Genomic DNA, 17,495 nt, shown 5'->3' with positions numbered 1-17,495 from the left:
TTAATTAATAACTAGCTTTTTTAATTTACTTATTATAATTATTATAATACTTATTATAGAGCCTTATAAATAACCCTTACCTCGGACTTATAAAGAATTAAATAGGGGGATAGAAGTACTATTATTAATAATAAGCTCTAAGCGTCGTTAGAACTAATATAAATAGATCTTTTTTAATAATATTAGGGTACCGTCTTTAATATATTACTAGAGGATATAGTAGTAAAATAGCTTATAAATAGTTTAAATTAAGTAGTATATATACTCTTTTAATAGCTTTTTTAATAAACCTAAATTTAGCTATTTACTTAGCGTACTAAGTTTTTATAAAAGTTATTTAAGAGTATTATAGTATATATATAAACGTACCTTTTTTTAGAGTAATTTTACAATAGTATTTAATACCTTAGCTTAGTAACGGGTTTAATAAGTACTAATTATAGCTACTTAACTTACTTAAAAAATAACTAATTTATTAAATATGGCTTTAAAGTTACCCGTATAATAATAAACTTATACTTTAATACTCGTATATAAGGATTTAATAATTAACGTAATTAAGTAATTAAAGTACTTAATTTAGTTAACCTAAGTAAGTACGAGTTTTTTATACTACGGCTTAAGCTAAGTATTAATAACGTAATTAACTACTACTATAGGGTACTTAGTAATTTAAAATTCGAATAATTAGTCGTAGTATATAGTTATTAATTAGTTACGGAAGAGATTATTCTAATTTATAAAGAATTACTAAAAATAAGGGTTATATATAATTATATTAGTCTCGTCCCTCGTAGCCGGGCCGAAGTAATACCGGGTCTGGGCTAGTATGTTAAAGTTAACGTACTAATAGTAAAGTACGTATAGTACTATTTTAAATTAGGTATTATTATTAAGAATATTAAGTAGAGTAATTTTACGATCCGTATACGTAACTTATAAAAAGGGAATTTTATAGGCCTAGAATAATATTAATAGCTAGTTAATAGCTTAACTATAATTAACTTCCTTCTTACTAAATAAAAAGTAGCTTATAACTTAGAAAGTATAATTATTGTTAGTTACTCCGTAAATATTAAATAATAGTATATTAAATCGGTTAGTTTTATATATAGAATTTATTAATAAAATATCTAAATATTATTAAAATAAGGAAATTGCGGTAGTAAGTATAATAAATAAACTCGTAATATAGCCCGCGTCGTTACGTTAGAAGCGGTACTAGTACTTTATTAAATTACGTAATTAGTTAAATAACTACTTAATAAGGGTCCTATTACTTAATTCGTTATAATAATAAGTAGTTAATATATTAAGTATATTATAAGTAATAATACTACTATAATCGCTATTTTCTAACTATAAGCTTAAAAAGATTTAAATAAGTCGAATACCCTTATTTTATTAATTAACGATTTAGTCCTTTTTATTATATAATAACGCGCGGCGGTAATACGTAAAAGCGTTAGTATTATTAAATAAGTAATTATAATAGTTATAGAAGTTATTAATAATAGGACAAAAGAGCTAATTACTACTTAAAAAGTTAGTAGCGATTTACTAATAATAGTTTATAAACGAGGTCGAGGATTTATAATACTTATTTAAATAGGTTAACTTTATAAGGCGTTACCGCTTTTAATTACGACGTGGGCTACGAGTATAATAATAAGTAACGGTAGTTAGTATCTTAGTAGAGGGTTTATATTAAATAATTCGGACTACGAAGCTAGCTTTATAAGTAGCCTCGTTAAGTACTATTTTAGCCTTAAATAGGCTAGAAAAGCGCTAATTATAAAATAAGTAATTATATTCTACGTAACCGTAATTATTATAATTAATAGTATATTAGTAAATAAAGGGATCGTTAACTTTATAATTATTCTCTTTTTATAGTATATTAATATTAGGAATAGCTTTAATTAACGGCGGTAGTAACGGCGAGGTTAACGAAGTAGTGGTTATAAGTAGGTAAGTAGGTGGGTAGGTAGGTAGGTAAGTAGGTAGGTAGGTAGGTAAGTAGGTAAGTATGGGTAGCTGGGCTCCGTGGTCGGAGGTAGGGCCTGCCGTAGCCACACTTGGTGGCAGAATAGCAGGAGCTGCTGGCAGAATATCCTCGCCCATGATTTTTAGATTTATACCTTTTGGAAGTGCAGGCTCCTGCAACAATGGCATCTTGTGCACGTTCATCATCTTGTTAAATCTATCATGTGGACAAAGCAGAATGACGGAGACCCATCGCAACTCAGGAGTCAATGAAGTCATGCATCCTCTAGCAGCTTTCTTCGCTGGTTACCACGTAACGGACCAGAAAATGCGCCGTGCAGCTCAATCGAATGTACTGCTCTGTCTACAGTATCAGGAACTGTGTCATTGGATCGCCACCGGTTTTGTCGGCCTGTGACGAGGTTTTGTTGATTGCAGTATCTAGATGCTTATTCGGGCCTCTTGGCAATTATATGCTGACTTTGGTGGTCGAAGAATTCCGAAGACTAAGAACTTGAAGGCTAATGCCGTCTCGATTGATAGGTTAAGTTGAGAAAGGGGGGTGCCTCTAGTAATAATTCGTCGATGGTGGATAATTGAAAGGTTATGCCCTATCTTACTTAGACCTTTATCGCCGCTAATGGAAAGTCTACATATAATTAATATACACTAAATTTTCTTAACGATACCTACGGGCTTTAGCCTATTACCCCTACTTATCCTAGAGGATTTTCAGATCTTGAACACTAGTATCGGTCATTACTTTTGAATAAAATTCCTAAAAATCTTCAACAGGAGACGGCTCCCCCGCTTCTCTTGTTATGTATTTGATCGAAATGTTTAGATGATCTGTCAAACGGAATTGCTGGAAACACTAAACCAGGAATGCCCACCAGCTCCCTCGGCGTCCAATCTACGTTCCTGCTCCTCACAGAGAAGACATTGCAAGAAATTGATATCCAGGGTAGTCACATCATCCCGCTCGTGTCTCATGGATCCGAGTAACTCAACCTTGGTCCCACGATTCTGCCTGACATCATTCAGATTCGTGAATAGTCGTCTGCCCATCAGCATTCTGTACACGATGCAGCCCAGAGACCACATATCCACTTTTGACGAGTAGGTCTGGAGCGGTGAAGCTCCGGCCTCGATGATTTCGGGGGCCGAGTAACCCCATGTCTCGGGTGCGTCGCTCATCTTGGTCTTCAGACCATCGATGACATGCTTCGAGATGCCGAAGTCTCCGATCTTGAGGGACCACTCGCCATCAAGCAGAATATTCTGGCATCCCCCATTCCATCAGTAAAAGTAAAACGATCATGTGGTCAGGCTGCATACCTTGGGCCTTAGGTCGCGATGAGTGAACCCTGCCTTGTGAAGAGCACGCAGGCCCTCAATCAGCTGTCCTACCGGTCTTTGCAGAGGCACTCCTGGCCGGCGCTGGTTCCAGGTAATCTCCCTGGCGTTATATCCGCTACCTTGTTGAAGATAGGTCTCCAGATCGCACTGTAATAATTGCATGGCGATGAAGAAGTGGCCGTGCGAGAATTTCCACCCGTAGAATTGGGCGAAGTGGTTTTTGATCAACGGAAGCTTAGGCATGTAAGTTCCTCGCTTCTTAGATGTGTTATGAAAGGAGGAGCATGTGCCACCCACCTTTGACAATTGCCCCAGTATGGTAAGTTCCTTAAGCATCTGCAGGTAACGAACGCGGAAGTTCAGGCTGGATACGACCTTGACTGCGAATGCTGTAGGCAGTACATCATGGGATTGCGTTCTCCGGGCAGCAAAGACCGCCACACTCCCACCGCCATTCCCCAATTGCCTCTGCAATTCGACCTGCATGATATCAATCGACAGCCTTCTAACTATTGGAGAATTAGCTAGCCCACGATACAATGTTTTGGGTTGCTTGTGCGTCGGATACCTTGCATGGACTCGGAAGCAGCTATCACGAACGCCACCCTTTCCACGTTGAGAGCAGTGATTCGACGGTAGCGCGACGACGGGCTCTGTACTCGCTTCCTCACAGTATTGACCCCTTCCACAAGTCTCATGTACCCCGAAACACTCTTTTCAAGGCCTTCGAGGCCTAGCCAATTGCAGAGAGCGTCGGAAAAGAACGGCAAGTCGTCAGGGTATGCTGACGAAAGGACCAACGTCGCGGTAGTCAAACCTACCCCCTGGAGTTGTTTGATCATTTCGATGGCACATGGAATGTTTTTGTTCTTGGCATAGATCTCGAAGGCTTCGCACGTCGATTCCATCACCTTCCCGCGCCAGTTTCGCCTCATTTTAGCAATATTGGAAGCTGCTGCCACAGGGATACGTCTGTGAGATCGCGTCACGAGTCTATGGCCAGCCGAGCTATGAAAGTATGAGAACCGAAGCCACAAAGGTTCAGAAACATAATAGAAGTAGAAAGAAATCGAACTTACTACATCCATTTGGCCAGGCGAATCAATTCACAGTGCTCGAGGTATTTAGGATCGCGCGAAGCGCATGCTGCGGGCATCGTCTTGAAGCGAAACGTGTCTAGGTCCCGCATCGGATTTGGAATGTGATGACAGTATACTCCAAGAAATGCTTGGAACTCATCACTGGTGATAGCGTCAAAGCTGGGTCGCCTATTCAATAGCTCCAAAGATCTAGCAACTTCCAGATTTGACATCTTGAGTTTAGTCCCGCATCCTGCGTACACAAAGGTTAGTATCTGCGGGATGTAGTGATAATAACTGAGAAGGCCTTGACCTGAACACGAGTCCGATGTGAAGAGACCTCGAAATGGACTGAAAATACTGACCAGATAGCTCTATTCGTTTACTTGGCGGTGTGGGGTGGTCTGCTTGACAATGGAATCTACTGCGGGAGATATCATAGTGCGGGGTGAGAGCCTCGTTTATATCTCTGGAGGAGGACTAGCGTTGGTCATGTATCAAAGTCATTGCGTACAGTTGGAGCAAGAACTGGGCGCCGAGCATGTATACAATTTAGCACAGCTTGGCGCACCGCGAGCCTACCAATCCTCGTCGTCGACATGTTCCGCCTCCTTGCCTACATAGTAATAGTTGCTGCCTTCTTCCGCTAGATGCCTCGCTTGGGATCTTGGTAAACCCTTCAATGAGTAGACTGAGCTGTTGGATCTTCTTTGCACTTTCTCAATTCCTGATTTAAGCCCTTTTGGTTGTTTCATTCGTTCAATGCTCCCCTTAACTACCCTATCAAGGAAACATTTCGTGTACTTGATTATTTATCTGGTTGATCCCTTGATCAACTAGTCATCCAAGCCATTCTTTGAAAGGTACATTCATTTACGGAAACTTGACAAGAAACCCTGGCCCGCCTGCAGCTGTCATCTCACAATTTCCTCGACTTCCTGTAGCTTTTCAGTGCACACTCGGCGTCCGACCTCTTCTCCGGATCGATGCAAAGCAGCTTTTGCAACAAGCCTGCCTCTGGGCTCGGAAATTCTTCCCAATCCTTCTCAGCTAAGCCTTTGACTTTGTTCTCAGCTTCTCTTTTCGTCTCATCGTCGTGCTCTAAGATTTGTTCCCCCTTGATCATCCTATATACGACACATCCCAGCGACCAGAGATCCGCCTTCGAAGTATAGTTGCCGTGGAATTTGCTTCCGGATAGGAGAACTTCAGGCGCTGTGTACCCAGTTGTGCCGGTATTCGTAGCCATTGTGGTTTGCACGCGATCACGGGCCTGTTTGGAGACGCCGAAATCCGCGATCTTCACATTGTTCTCACAGTCGAGCAGTATATTCTTATCAGTAATGAAGCGCGTTAGCTTAGTCACTGAATTTCAGAGTAAATCCTTACGAGAAGCAAGTATTCTACTCACCCGTGGTTTGAGATCCCGGTGCGTGATTCCCTCAGCATGTAAGGCACACAAGCCCTCTAGTAACTGTACCAGCGGGCTCTGAATTTTCTGTTTCTCCGTATTCTCCCATTTTTGGACTGCTTTCATCCAACTCATGGGCCTTTTCCTTCGCGTCAGTAGGTCCTCCAGATCTTTGCACATCAGCTGCATAGCGATGTGGATATGGCCGTTCCAAAAAGACCAACCGTAATATGCAACAACATGGCTCTGGGGTAGGCGAGGAGTTAGATCATGCGGTCTTGGTAGCAGAATTGACGGGCATTACCTTCTGCATGTTCTTGGTGGCTAGAATTCGAATCTCACTCAGATATTTGACGGCAACGCTTTCAAACTCTGAAAAGCTTTTCACGGCAAAAGTTGCGGGGAGCGGCTTGTGTTCCGAGCGTCTTGAAAACCTGCGAACGAGTTTGCTACCGGCACTCGCTATTTCTTCCTTCTCGTCATTTTCAGTGACCAGGCCGTCAATGTAGGTGTCTGTTTGCGTTACTAAGATATTCTGAGGTTGCCGTTTTGCGCCTAAGGATACCTTTCAGGACACTCCAGTGGTCCAACACATACGCTACCTTCTCGACATCTTGAAAGGAAGATCTGTACCCTGGATCGTGAACGTTCCCCACTACTGAATGACAGCTAGACTGGAAAAGGGCGTACTTCCGAGCGCACTCTCCCTTTCCCCACTTGTCTTTGTCGGCCACGGGATCGTTCAACTCCCTGGCGATGCAATTTTGCAGTTCCGGTGAGTAGAATGGCACCTGGTTTGGGTACTTCGCAGAAAGAACCAAGGTGGCAAACTCGAATTTACAATCGAGTCCCTTGCTCTCGTTGAGTAGCTCTTGGAGCTTAGATACGGCGAAGGCATGTTCGTTCGCGCCGAACCATCTGAAGGCTTCCTCGACAGCTGCCTCAGTGGTTGTGGGGGAGGATGACCTTAGGCACTGGTGGTGGAATTCGCAGTCACGTCGCTGATCACTATGACAGCGTTTACTACAGATCGGTCAACGAGCCATCTGGGCCAAGCATTCAACACAGTACGGCGGGGGCTTCATACTAGAACCAGTGACTCAGATGGACGATGATTTGATGCAGTCTAATTCGAGATTCCTCTTCCTCTTCATCTTCTTCCTGACTTCGGTCTTCTTCAAGGGGAGCCATACCCCGGAAACGCAACTCGTCGAGGGATTCCAGTCCAGTCGCAACCCAGTCGCAACGAATTTCGGATACAAGTTGAGTAGCTTCCTGAATTCATTGACACTGAGCTTCGAGAGGATTGTATTCTCACCCATAACCCCGTACCGAATCCAAACTTCTATACTGGACATGTTCGACATGATAGCGACAAGGAGAAGTCGTGTTGGTCACGTTGCAAGGTTTGCAAACACCGAGGTCGAGTGGCATGCGAGCCTGGCTGGTTCGACAACAAAAGAAACTGGCAGACAAGTATATATAGTTCTCCAAAGGCACGGGAGTTCCCTCGACCGCGACGACAGCCAGCGGCGAAGGTCGTGCCACATTCAAACCGGTAGGCTCTGTTTCCCGACAATCTATGCCCAGCGGCCACGCTCACTCTCCCATGGACTACATACACAGGATCACTTCACGGGAAGGCTATTCGGGACCAAACCTCCAAGTATCGAGGGTGCTGCAGGCTGGGCTGCAAGCTGAGATACTAGACCACTTAGCATCATTTGTGAGGCTCCCTCTACGTTGAACTTCATGTACGTTTACATATATTGAATGTGAGTGGTACCACTGCATAGGTGCCCAATGCCTCGCGAAGGTGCCTTATCCGGTTTCCCGCTGAATCCGGTATACTTCTTACCTACCCATGTGGTGACACTGCATGAGGGTTCAGGGCTCTGGTGACCTTCATGCCGAAAGATAAATACCGCGCCCACTGCGCCCAATCTGGCTTTCCGTTGTAACGCCACAAACGTCGGCTGGTGACCGTCTCCGCGTTCCAAACATCGACCAAAATCGTCCAAGATACGTCAACGCTCACAATGGAAGCCACCGGGCTGGCCTTTTCGGTGTACAAGGACGTGTACTACCTGGCCAAAGGCATATACCGACTGGGAATGTCCGCACAGCACTATAGAGAGGAGAATCACCAGCTGCTCATCAAGTTCCGCTCCCAATGTCTATACTTGCGAACGTTCAAGTATTTCTTCATCTCCATCTTACGAGAGGAAACTTCAGAGGCATTGTCTGAGATCGAAGTACGTATTATCCCTGGGCTACACAGCTGCTCCAGCATGGAACACGCAGCCTTATGTGCTTATCTAGCCTATGTGGACACAAATTTGACAACCCATACATAGGAGCTCCTGGTGACCCAGGTGAACGACATTATCAGCTGCATCGGACAAGCCCTCGCGCGCTACCATGACCTTGTCCACACAGAAGACGAGGAGTACCGTAAGCAAAGTGACTTTTCGACCAGGGAAACGCCCACTCGCGAAGCGTTGCTGTCAACCAACTTGGGCGACATACTTCCCCCTCCACTTCTGCTTCAGCCCGGATCCTCGCCAATGGCCTTAAAAGACCAGCCCATCTTCAGTCTCAGGGCCTGGAAATGGGCGTTGTTCAAACGTTCCACGCTTCAGAAGGCCACTGACAGCTTTCGGGAGTGGAATAACGAGCTGAGAATACTCGAACCCATGATCGTTAGGGTTTTTTTCGCCAGTAACGATGCGCGGCGAGCTTTTGAGTCTGCGATCAAAAGCGATCCGCACTCAGATCAGGAAGCATTCGTCCCCCATGTCAAGATTTCGCTGCTGATAGGGGATGCCGCTTTGCCTACCGTTCCAGCTGACTCCGATCTGCCGTCGGTGGGTACGCTGCCTGCTGAGGTGTCTCCTCGGAGGCGACTGGAAGAGAAGGGTTATCCTCAGTCCGGAGAGGAGGCCACCAGAGCCAAGGACGCCCTGCTCCAACTAGCGGCTCTATTGGGAGCGGCCGGTGCGCACGATTTCCATACGCTTCCTCTGCAGAGCTGTGTGGACGACCCATGCGGGCATCAATTCATCTTCTCGTTCGGGTTTCCAGATGGGGCATCTGATCGAGAACCAGTCAGCCTGCAGACAATCCTTTCGAAGAAGTTGGGCGCCCCGTCTCTGTCCGAGCGCTTCCACATTGCCCAGACCATCACCCGCACCATCGCGGCATTTCATGCCAACGGTTGGCTTCACAAGGAGATTAGCAGCAGATCGATACTCTTCTTCTTCGATGAGAGCGGCCGCTGCATGTACCTTCGGCCGTATCTCGTAAACTTTGAGTACTCGCGGCCCGACACGGCCGAGACCAACATGACAGCCGACGATGACCTCGCCCGGAACGTGTATCGCCACCCAGATCGCCAGGGGTCGCGGCCGAATGTCCGTTTCAATAAGACGCACGATTTGTACTCTCTGGGGGTGGTTCTCCTGGAGATTGGCGTATGGCAAACCGCCTTGTCGATGAGGAACGCACGGTTAAAGCAGGAAGGAATTCTTTCTAGCCGTAATGTCGGGCCCATGCAGGATATCTTCAAAACCAAGACTAAGGAGCGGCTGGGACATACCATGGGACCTGCGTACCAGAAAGCCGTGGAGCATTGCCTGGACGGGGCGTTTGAAGCGTTCTTGCACAGGGACAGCATCTTCGCCTTGCAGTTCCAGAGTAAGGTGATCAAAAATGTGAACCCGGATCGGGTCAGGCAGGTGGAGGAGGAAAGAGACTGAAGGAGGAAACAGACCAGAGGAGCGCAGGGGGGAGTCGACATGGGTAATCGTAGCATTGCCTTAGCGGATGCTACAGTGAGTGCCAGATTGTGAACAGGGTCGGGTCTACAATCGTAACGAGGTTACGTTGGAAGAAGTACAGAATGGGGCAGACGACAGTTTGATGCAGGAGTTGTGACGATACACGCGAATTGCATCAAGTTCTCGTATCCGTACCACTCACAGAGCAGTGAAGAGCATGTTATGCTTGGCCCGAGAGCCTACATTTTTCGGTGAGCGAGCCATCGAGATGGAGTCCTTCTTGGCGAGCTGAAAGAGACAGCCATATTGCCATCGTCCTATTGGATCGCTGGCCTCGGTATGCATATGCAGATGCAAATATTTACGAGACTGGCAACATGTTGGATCTGAATCACACCTTGTGCTGCAGACAATTTCCGAGGCCAGCTCGAAACGTTCGGCTTCCCCTTCTTGATAAATTTCCAACCACACCACCGACGGGGAGGGAACCTTGGAGGCTTTCATGAGAATGATTTGCATACCCTGAACACGTGTCTGGTTAAACACGGCCCGCGCTTCTACGGGCTCAAGCCGTCATGTTCGTGTCATCGCCACATATGGTTTGGAGATAAGGCAGGCTAGCTAAATGAATTCAGCCGAGTTCTTCGATATCAAGGTGGGCGAAAAGCCAATACGCGTCTTGATATTTGGAGAGCCAGAAGGGAAAGAAGCTGAACTTGAACCGCTAAAAGCAGTCCTTCTGGTGCAGAGGAATTCTAGAGGTGCTGATATAGAAAACCCAGTAAGAAAGTCTCACTCGGAGTGGTCAAGGGGCGTGCTGCACTTAGATTGGATACCTGGAATATCACAGTTTAAGCCACTACGTTGACGCAAGCAAGTCACAATCTCACGCAGTTTGCAACGAACAGAGCTGTCATAAACACGTTTGAATAATAATGTTGTTGTCATGATGATGAAAAAGGAAAAACCCCCCTAATGCCCGCCTCACTAATACAATCATGTCGACCCCCTCCATCCCTCTCCTTCAATCTTTCCAAGCCAGCCGACGCCGACCAGACTGTTGGCTTTCCATCCTGGTATCAAAAAAGGATCTTTTCTCGTTGCTCCCCCCTCGCCTGCCTGATTCTACAATCCCGATTTGGACCAGTAATGGTATCTATGAATGAACACCTCGCCTTTCTTCCGACGTATGCATGACAGTAATGAAATGTTTGTGTGTGTATGTGTGTGTGTGTGTATCCCCAACGCTTCCTCCAATTTGTTTACTGAATCTTGATCGCCTCAAATAACGTGAGACTGAGAGCCGTGTCGTTCTCTCCAACGTTGGGAGTGGGCTCGCTGAGCATCTCCCATTTGCGGTAGATGAACGGCGTTAATTTATCGGTGCCTTGCATCGAGATCGGCATCTTGATTCTCTGCGGCCCGTTTGGTTGTGTAGTAGATTGCTGCCTATGAGCAAGCACGAATTGCTCCGTCGTTGGAGGCATGTGACTGAATAGGTATCGGAGACGGGCATCTGAGGATGCTGGGTTCTGCATGGTGCCGCCTGTAAGCAAGACTCGTACACACTGCAGGCGTATGTCGTCTGGCAAAGTATCAACTAGTAGTAGGGCCAGATCGAAAACCTGCTGGCTGAGCGGTCGGCCATTTTGAGCGTCCTGGAATGCTAAATTGTCCAATTCGAGAGTAAGACCAGACAGAACAATCAGGATTCTCGCGCGAATCTCGAAAACAGCAGCATTGGCGGGCGGCTTCATGTTGTTGGCGGCCTGGGGTTGAGTCGCTACCGGCGCAGGTTCGTTTGCAGTCGTGTGGAGCGTGATGAACCGCAACAAGGCGGGAAGCCAGTAGCGGATAATTGAGGCGCGCAGGTCTCTCTTGTTGATGTCGTCGGTTGCCAGGACTTCCCACAGCTCTGCAAGCTTCTCAACCATGCCCGAAGTAAGCTGTGATGTTCGGACAGGCGGACGACCTCTCAGGATCGCCTCGACTACTGAAAGCAGACTTCCTGCGAGCTGAGTGCTTTCCTGAGAAAGAGGATCCGCAGCAGGTGGGTTCTTGTTTGACGGGAAGAGACCCAGGAAACGCAGATGAGCCTGCTTCTTAAGATGCTCCGTTATGTCCTCGCTCAGGTAGGGTAGCATGCTAGTCCACATGACGTTGTTGGCTGACACAGCGCGGTCCATCGCCCTCGAAAACATGTCGAACTGCGTGAGAGCCTGTTCCCCTCCTCCCGGGCTTGTCGTGCTATCCGCCGCGAGGCCAACCGAAAGCTTGAGCTGGCAGAATGGGAGAGTAAACTCGTTTGCCAATTCCAGGACCGTCTCAAACGTCAGTGGTGAATCATCGCCAGCATCCGGTAGTAGGAGTTTGGTCGTGACCTGTGCAAACAGACTTGTCAATGCAGTCTCTGGGTTCTTGATACCCAGCGCTTGAACCACCGATGGAGGATCCCGCAGAACCAAGAACTTGAGCAGTTGCAGTGCTGTGTCCTTGATTTCGGGGTTTGCGAGTGGCAGCATCGAAGATTCGACGACTCCCTGCAGCCTCGAGAACTCGACGAGAGCATTCCTCACAAGATAGACCATATCCTTGTGGTTTTGACGTGGCGCCACTCGTTGCTGGATATAGAATCGGTAGGTCTCTTCGGGTGTTAATGCGGTCTTGGCGGGAAGGGGCATCGTTGTCAGATAGAGGACTTCCTGCATGTACGTTGTGGTGCTGTTAGGTGGCATCGAGGGGTTCAGCCCGATCCTCCCTGCCTCGACGGATGTCGTGGTAAGAATAATGGGCAAGGTCAGACAGCCCATGCTGATGAGAAGGGGGTAGATATTTTCCAGCGTAGGGCGAGTCTTCAACGCGCTGATGTGATGGACCCAGTCAGTCATGCGCACGTCAAAGTGCTGAGCGTCGAAAATGCGCAGCCTCCCGAGAAGTGCGCTATAAGCACGCTGTCTGTCCGCCGACTTTAACCAGCAAGATTCCAACCGTCCGACCACGGTCTGGAAAAGTCGGTCCATGGTAGGCCGATCGACGCTGGTCCCGCTCGTCAAAAGCTTCTCGATCTCTTCGTGTAGTTCGCCCTCGGCATCCTGTAGCTGTGCCGTCATATTATCAGATACGGGCGAGCATGCGTCGATAGGGTTATTGCGATCGCATTGGTGGAGCTGCTGACGCAAGTAGACAGCAGTATTCGTGTAACCGGGTATCAGGGTCGAAAGATTTGCCAGAGACGCCAAGAGAGGTCGGGCAGCAGGTCCTTGTTCGTCGCTAACCGCTTTCAACCTTTCCATCAGCGCATCGAACAGTTCCTTGGCCACGCCCAGTGCTGCGAAAATCGGTAGGTGAACGTTGAAAGTATCGGCGCAGGAGGCAAGAATCTCGGGATTCGAAGCTCTCGACACCACCTTGACAATTTCGACGAGAACCGAGTAGTCGGAGGCCGCTTCAAGAACAGCACGAGCGAAGTTGAACATAGCCGGGGAGACCTGGGGGCCGTTCTTCGTCATAATTATTTCCTTGGTGAATATTTGCAGAAGCCTAGCTCCGACCTCGGTTTGCAATGCTCGGTTGCTGTTGGTAATCAGCCTGCAGAGCTTTCCGACTGGTACGGGCTTCCGCTGGAGCATCGGATCTCCAGGCGGAAGAGGAAGTCCCATAACATGCTGAATGCATTTGAGAGCTGTGTTAATATCCTGGGCTTCGTCGTTGACGTCGTAAGATGCTCGTCGTAGGAGGCTTGCTCGTGTGGCTTGGGCAGAAGAGTTAAGGGCGTGGAGAGGGAGGTCGACAAGCAGCCTTGTAGCACAAGATCCATCTGCCTCAGTATCGGCCGGTTCTCTCAGTCCGCCTCGGGCAATGAGCCAGAATATGTATCCCTGAAGTTGGAAGTCTCCTGATCGTACGATTTCTGACACCAGCTGGTGGAAAACTCTCTTCGATCTTGTCTCGGTTGGTGGGTTTGCACTAAGAAACTCGAGAATCGCCGTCGTCACATCCACTCCAGCAGCCGCCCAAGCTCGAAGAAGACTGGCAGTGATGTACACCTTTGCGTTGCCTGGTCGGTGAGGCGAGGTGCACCACTCCAATAATGTGCGAACTATCATTCCCTTGTCTTCACTAACAGCCCAGCACTGCGTAGCCAAGTCGGGGCTGTACAAAGACATGAATGAGGTGTCGAGATGCTTGACCAGTATCTGTCGGTTTGCCGGCTGGGAGTTGCTGGCTGATGCAACTAGCTGCTCGTTTCTGACATTGATCCACTTGAATGCGTTTTGGGCAAAGTCGTTATCGATCGGAATAGATGCGAGCAGAGCGTCTCTGTACTTGAACCAAGTCGCAGGAGACACGAAGTTGTCCGAGTAGGCGGACAACAGGGGTGTCAGTAGAGACGTCAACCTCGTAGAGAGTTGGGTGAGGATATCGCGGTCGGGATCGTTATAAATCTGAACAGTTAGTTGCGAACTCCCTGTGGGTCTGAGCTGGCGTACCGTGTTGAGATGGCTGAGCAACGCATTCACCAATCGTCGGCCATATCTTCTTAAACGAAGCAAGTCTTTCCAGTAAATCTGTGTTGTGAGAATCCACATGGGCAACTTTGATTGTGTCGAGTTCTCCAACCCGGATACAAGCCAATCCATGTAGTGGTCACGGTCGAGTAGCTGTTCTGCGTAGAGGTGTGTCGCGAGTCGGATGCTATAGAAAGGTTAGCTCGTACACATGAAGCATCGCATGATGTATACTTACGCATATTGAACTTTGACTTTCCAGTCGTTGTCCCCAAAGGCCGCCGAGACTCCTTCCACAAATTGCTCCACGAAAACCGTCCAGTCTCTGAGCCACTTTGCCTCGCCACCGAGCACAAAGGGTCCAGGGCCGTTTCCCTTTCTCTTAAAGGCTCGGATCTCATTGGCGCCAACGCACTTGACCAGCCAGACTGCTCTTTCTGTCGGCACGTTCTTATTGAGGCAGTGGTCTAGAAGCACTTTGCCTCTGATACCGTGGGGAATCGTTCGGCTCAGTCGGCGCAACGATATCGATGGGTTCGCCAAGTCCCTCAGCCACATTTCTCGCTTCGTATCGGTCAGGGTAACGCGCGGCGGCGGCTTGAAGGTCGAGGGCGACGAGATCTGGCCATTAAGCTTTCTCTGGTTTAGCACTCCGATGAAGATGTTGGACAACAAGTTCAGCCCGCTCTTATGCTTGAGGGCGGGAAACAGTGCAGCCTTGGCAGATTGTGTCTCGACCGAGGCCTGCGGTTGTTTATCATAGTATCCATTCTTGATGATCGATTCGGTATATTGGTCTTCGGGGTGGTTTCCGGTCCACGGGAAGAAGTCGGCGTGCCCCATATCCGGGATATCTCGCGCGCCACTACTCGAACCTCCAAAGCCTGGTTTGGCTGCGGCGTCGGGCCTCGGTTTGCTAAACGGCGCATATCGGGGGGCGATGCTTGGGGTCTCGATGTGGTACGGTTTCGGTCGGCCATCCTTCTTGATTGCCATGACAGGCGCCGGCGCATCTTTGACGGCGGCGGGTACGACGAATCGCGGACGACGTTTCGGCATGGGCATCGGGGGGTTATCTGCGTCGATGGGCTGGCCCTTGGCCGAGGCCGGCGAGCTCATATCGGTAAGGTTTGAGGTTTCGTTCTTGGGCATAAGGCGGGAAGGCGTGAGGGTCTTTGGGGACTCGCTGACGCCGTGCTGGGCAAGCATGGCCTCGTTGGACAACTCCAGCTTGAGGCGAGAGCCTCCCCTCCGCGGTAACGTGCCATATCTGTTCTGTGCGACGGCGGCGTCGTTGGCATCGCCGGTCAGGTCGATGAGGTTATCCTTTCGAACAGGCGACTGGGGCAAATACTGGGCGGACAGGGAACGCTGTTGGGTTGGCCGTTGGACGGACAAGCCCGAGCTGCTCAGTGTTCGCTGCTGGGGCGGTCGCGGCTGGACGCCCATTGGGGTCCTTGAGGTCATCGCAGGCGGAAATTCCGAGGCGACATTGCTGATTTCTCAAGATATGATCGGGTGTGTTGGATGTAGTGAGGAGGCGACTAGGTCGAAGCGCCGAGGCTGCGATGCCGAGTGCCAACAGTTTGACGATGTTGAAGTGATGTTGGATGGAAGGGGGGGAGGAGGAATAATCGGTCGACGGATTGATGTCGGGGATCTGACGGCGTCAGCCGCGCTATCTGTGCAGCGGTCGGGGGTGCAAGAGCGGTTTGCGGATTGGGACTGGATTAGCAGGCCACTGGTAGGGTGGGTGCATGCAGCGGTGGAGTGTGCAGGGCCCTGGTGCGGTACCGTACGGTACAGCGGCGGCGGATTTGCAAAGTGCGCGTGGGATCTTTCGTACGGCTGGCTATTACCACGGATACAGAGACGGGGGCGCAGTATCTCCGAAGGTTCCCGCGTATGCCAGGTTCGCTATTGTCGGATGACTCGCGACGGCCCGCTGGAAAACCTGCTGGTTGCTGAGACTGTTGAAATTGAAAGAGCCTATGTTGTTGTTGTTGTGTTGAAGCCGTTGATTATGAGTGTCAAGACAAGGGAACAAGTCGTACGGTGACCGATGATTTGCAGAGAGCTAACGTCAAGATCAGGCAACATGAACAAAGCTAGGAGGCGGGGAGCGGAGAAAATCGTAGCCCAGGTATGAGGAAGAGTCTTGTCCCCAAACGAGTCAACGACTGGGGGAGATTGAGCTTCAAAAGGCAGAGAGAGGGAAAGGAAAACAGAGAGAGGGCGCCTGAGAAGGTGTTTGAAAGTGACAGGCAGAGTTGCCGTGGGTTGGGGTTTACAATGCAGCCAGAGCGCAGCGCAGCGCACTCCGTAGGTACTAGGTGGTGCAGGAGACCATTAGACGGACGGCAAAGATGGCTCGGGGTTATAGTGCGCCTTGGCTCAGCTCAGCCTAGGACTGGGTATCTAGTCACGCAGCACATAAGGACCCGACGAATTCAATTCGACCGAATTCAGGCTAGGAACGGGGAATGGGAATGGTAACTGAAAATGGGAAAGGCAACCAGAGGCAACCTGACAAACACCCTGTGCGGGTGCTGGTGCTGGTGGACGGAACGGAAAGCGGAGGGTGTGGCGTGTGATACGGGATGAGATGGTACGGGAAGGGGGGTGTGAGCTGAGAAGGGGGATTTGAATGAGTAAGTGAGCGAAAGTGAGAGGTGAGAGTGAGAGGGACAGCGGAGTGAGTGAAAAGAAGGTGTGTGTGTGTGAGAGTGAGTGGGCGTCCAGGGAACAGCAGCTAAATTGCTTTTAGTCGTGGGGCGGGGAGCCGATGGGATCTGCGGTTCCAGGGAGCGGGAGTTTTTCTCTCAGTATGTTGCTTGGAGCCCTGGAACCAGCAAGGCGACTTTGGGGGGGGGGGGGGGGGGGGGGGTGGGGGGGGGGGTGGGGGTGGGTGGGGGGGGGGGGGGGGGGGGGCTGGGGGGGGGGGGGGGGGGGGGTTTGTGGGTGGGGGGTGGGGTGGGGGGGGGGGAGGGAGGGGGGGGGGGGGGGGGGGGGGGGGGGGGGGGTGGGCTGGTTGGATTAAGCGCCTCATTCACACGCTGTGCTCTGTAGGTAGTCCAATCCCATACGGCTTATAGTGTGTGTACGATTTGTTGAATTGGGACCTTCTCCGAGATGGATGAGTTCGAGTTCACGGACATGACCAGGTTGATGAGTTGCGCCGACTTGCGGGAAGCTCCCGATAAGCGCAGGGACTGTTTAATCTTTCTGCGCACTCTTTCTGTGTCAATACGGAAACTACACAGTACTGGGTAGTTAAAACATTGTCTCTGTGGTGTGCATGTTCCAATTCGGATGCCGACCCGAGTTCACCAAGCATTACCTATTAACTAGGAACATCTGTATCTAGGACAGA

At 49.3% G+C, this 17,495-nt stretch overlaps 5 protein-coding genes across 5 annotated transcripts; 1 reads left to right on the top strand and 4 right to left on the bottom strand.

The window, feature by feature from the left end:
* Positions 1–2,838: 2,838 nt before the first annotated feature.
* CABS01_10601 (calcium/calmodulin-dependent protein kinase) lies at positions 2,839–4,657 on the bottom strand (the record flags this gene model as incomplete). The annotated part of the gene is made up of 4 exons (XM_060543956.1): positions 2,839–3,267; positions 3,325–3,854; positions 3,914–4,353; positions 4,425–4,657. 4 exons carry the CDS (start codon positions 4,655–4,657, stop codon positions 2,839–2,841), a joined length of 1,632 nt encoding a protein of 543 aa, XP_060399158.1.
* Positions 4,658–5,343: 686 nt separating this feature from the next.
* On the bottom strand, positions 5,344–7,026 carry CABS01_10600 (mitogen-activated protein kinase HOG1; the record flags this gene model as incomplete). The annotated part of the gene is made up of 5 exons (XM_060543955.1): positions 5,344–5,757; positions 5,836–6,081; positions 6,140–6,348; positions 6,401–6,858; positions 6,923–7,026. The coding sequence occupies 5 exons, from the start codon at positions 7,024–7,026 to the stop codon at positions 5,344–5,346; spliced, it is 1,431 nt and encodes a 476-aa protein (XP_060399157.1).
* An 848-nt stretch (positions 7,027–7,874) lies between these two features.
* On the top strand, positions 7,875–9,593 carry CABS01_10599 (uncharacterized protein; the record flags this gene model as incomplete). The annotated part of the gene is made up of 2 exons (XM_060543954.1): positions 7,875–8,090; positions 8,193–9,593. 2 exons carry the CDS (start codon positions 7,875–7,877, stop codon positions 9,591–9,593), a joined length of 1,617 nt encoding a protein of 538 aa, XP_060399156.1.
* A 1,283-nt stretch (positions 9,594–10,876) lies between these two features.
* Positions 10,877–15,571, bottom strand: CABS01_10598 (transcription mediator subunit Med12; the record flags this gene model as incomplete). Its single annotated transcript, XM_060543953.1, has 2 exons — positions 10,877–14,309; positions 14,361–15,571. The coding sequence occupies 2 exons, from the start codon at positions 15,569–15,571 to the stop codon at positions 10,877–10,879; spliced, it is 4,644 nt and encodes a 1,547-aa protein (XP_060399155.1).
* A 540-nt stretch (positions 15,572–16,111) lies between these two features.
* CABS01_10597 (uncharacterized protein) lies at positions 16,112–16,402 on the bottom strand (the record flags this gene model as incomplete). Its single annotated transcript, XM_060543952.1, has 1 exon — positions 16,112–16,402. A coding segment is annotated over one exon (291 nt), but the record flags the coding sequence as incomplete, so codon positions are not given.
* Positions 16,403–17,495: the final 1,093 nt, after the last annotated feature.

The sequence above is a fragment of the Colletotrichum abscissum genome, assembly GCF_030869225.1.
Source record: "Colletotrichum abscissum strain IMI 504890 chromosome Unknown Scaffold_27.1, whole genome shotgun sequence".
In the NCBI taxonomy this organism is placed as follows: domain Eukaryota; kingdom Fungi; phylum Ascomycota; class Sordariomycetes; order Glomerellales; family Glomerellaceae; genus Colletotrichum; species Colletotrichum abscissum.
The sequence above is the reverse complement of the archived record's forward strand: the minus strand, read 5'-3'. Positions and strand labels throughout refer to the sequence as shown.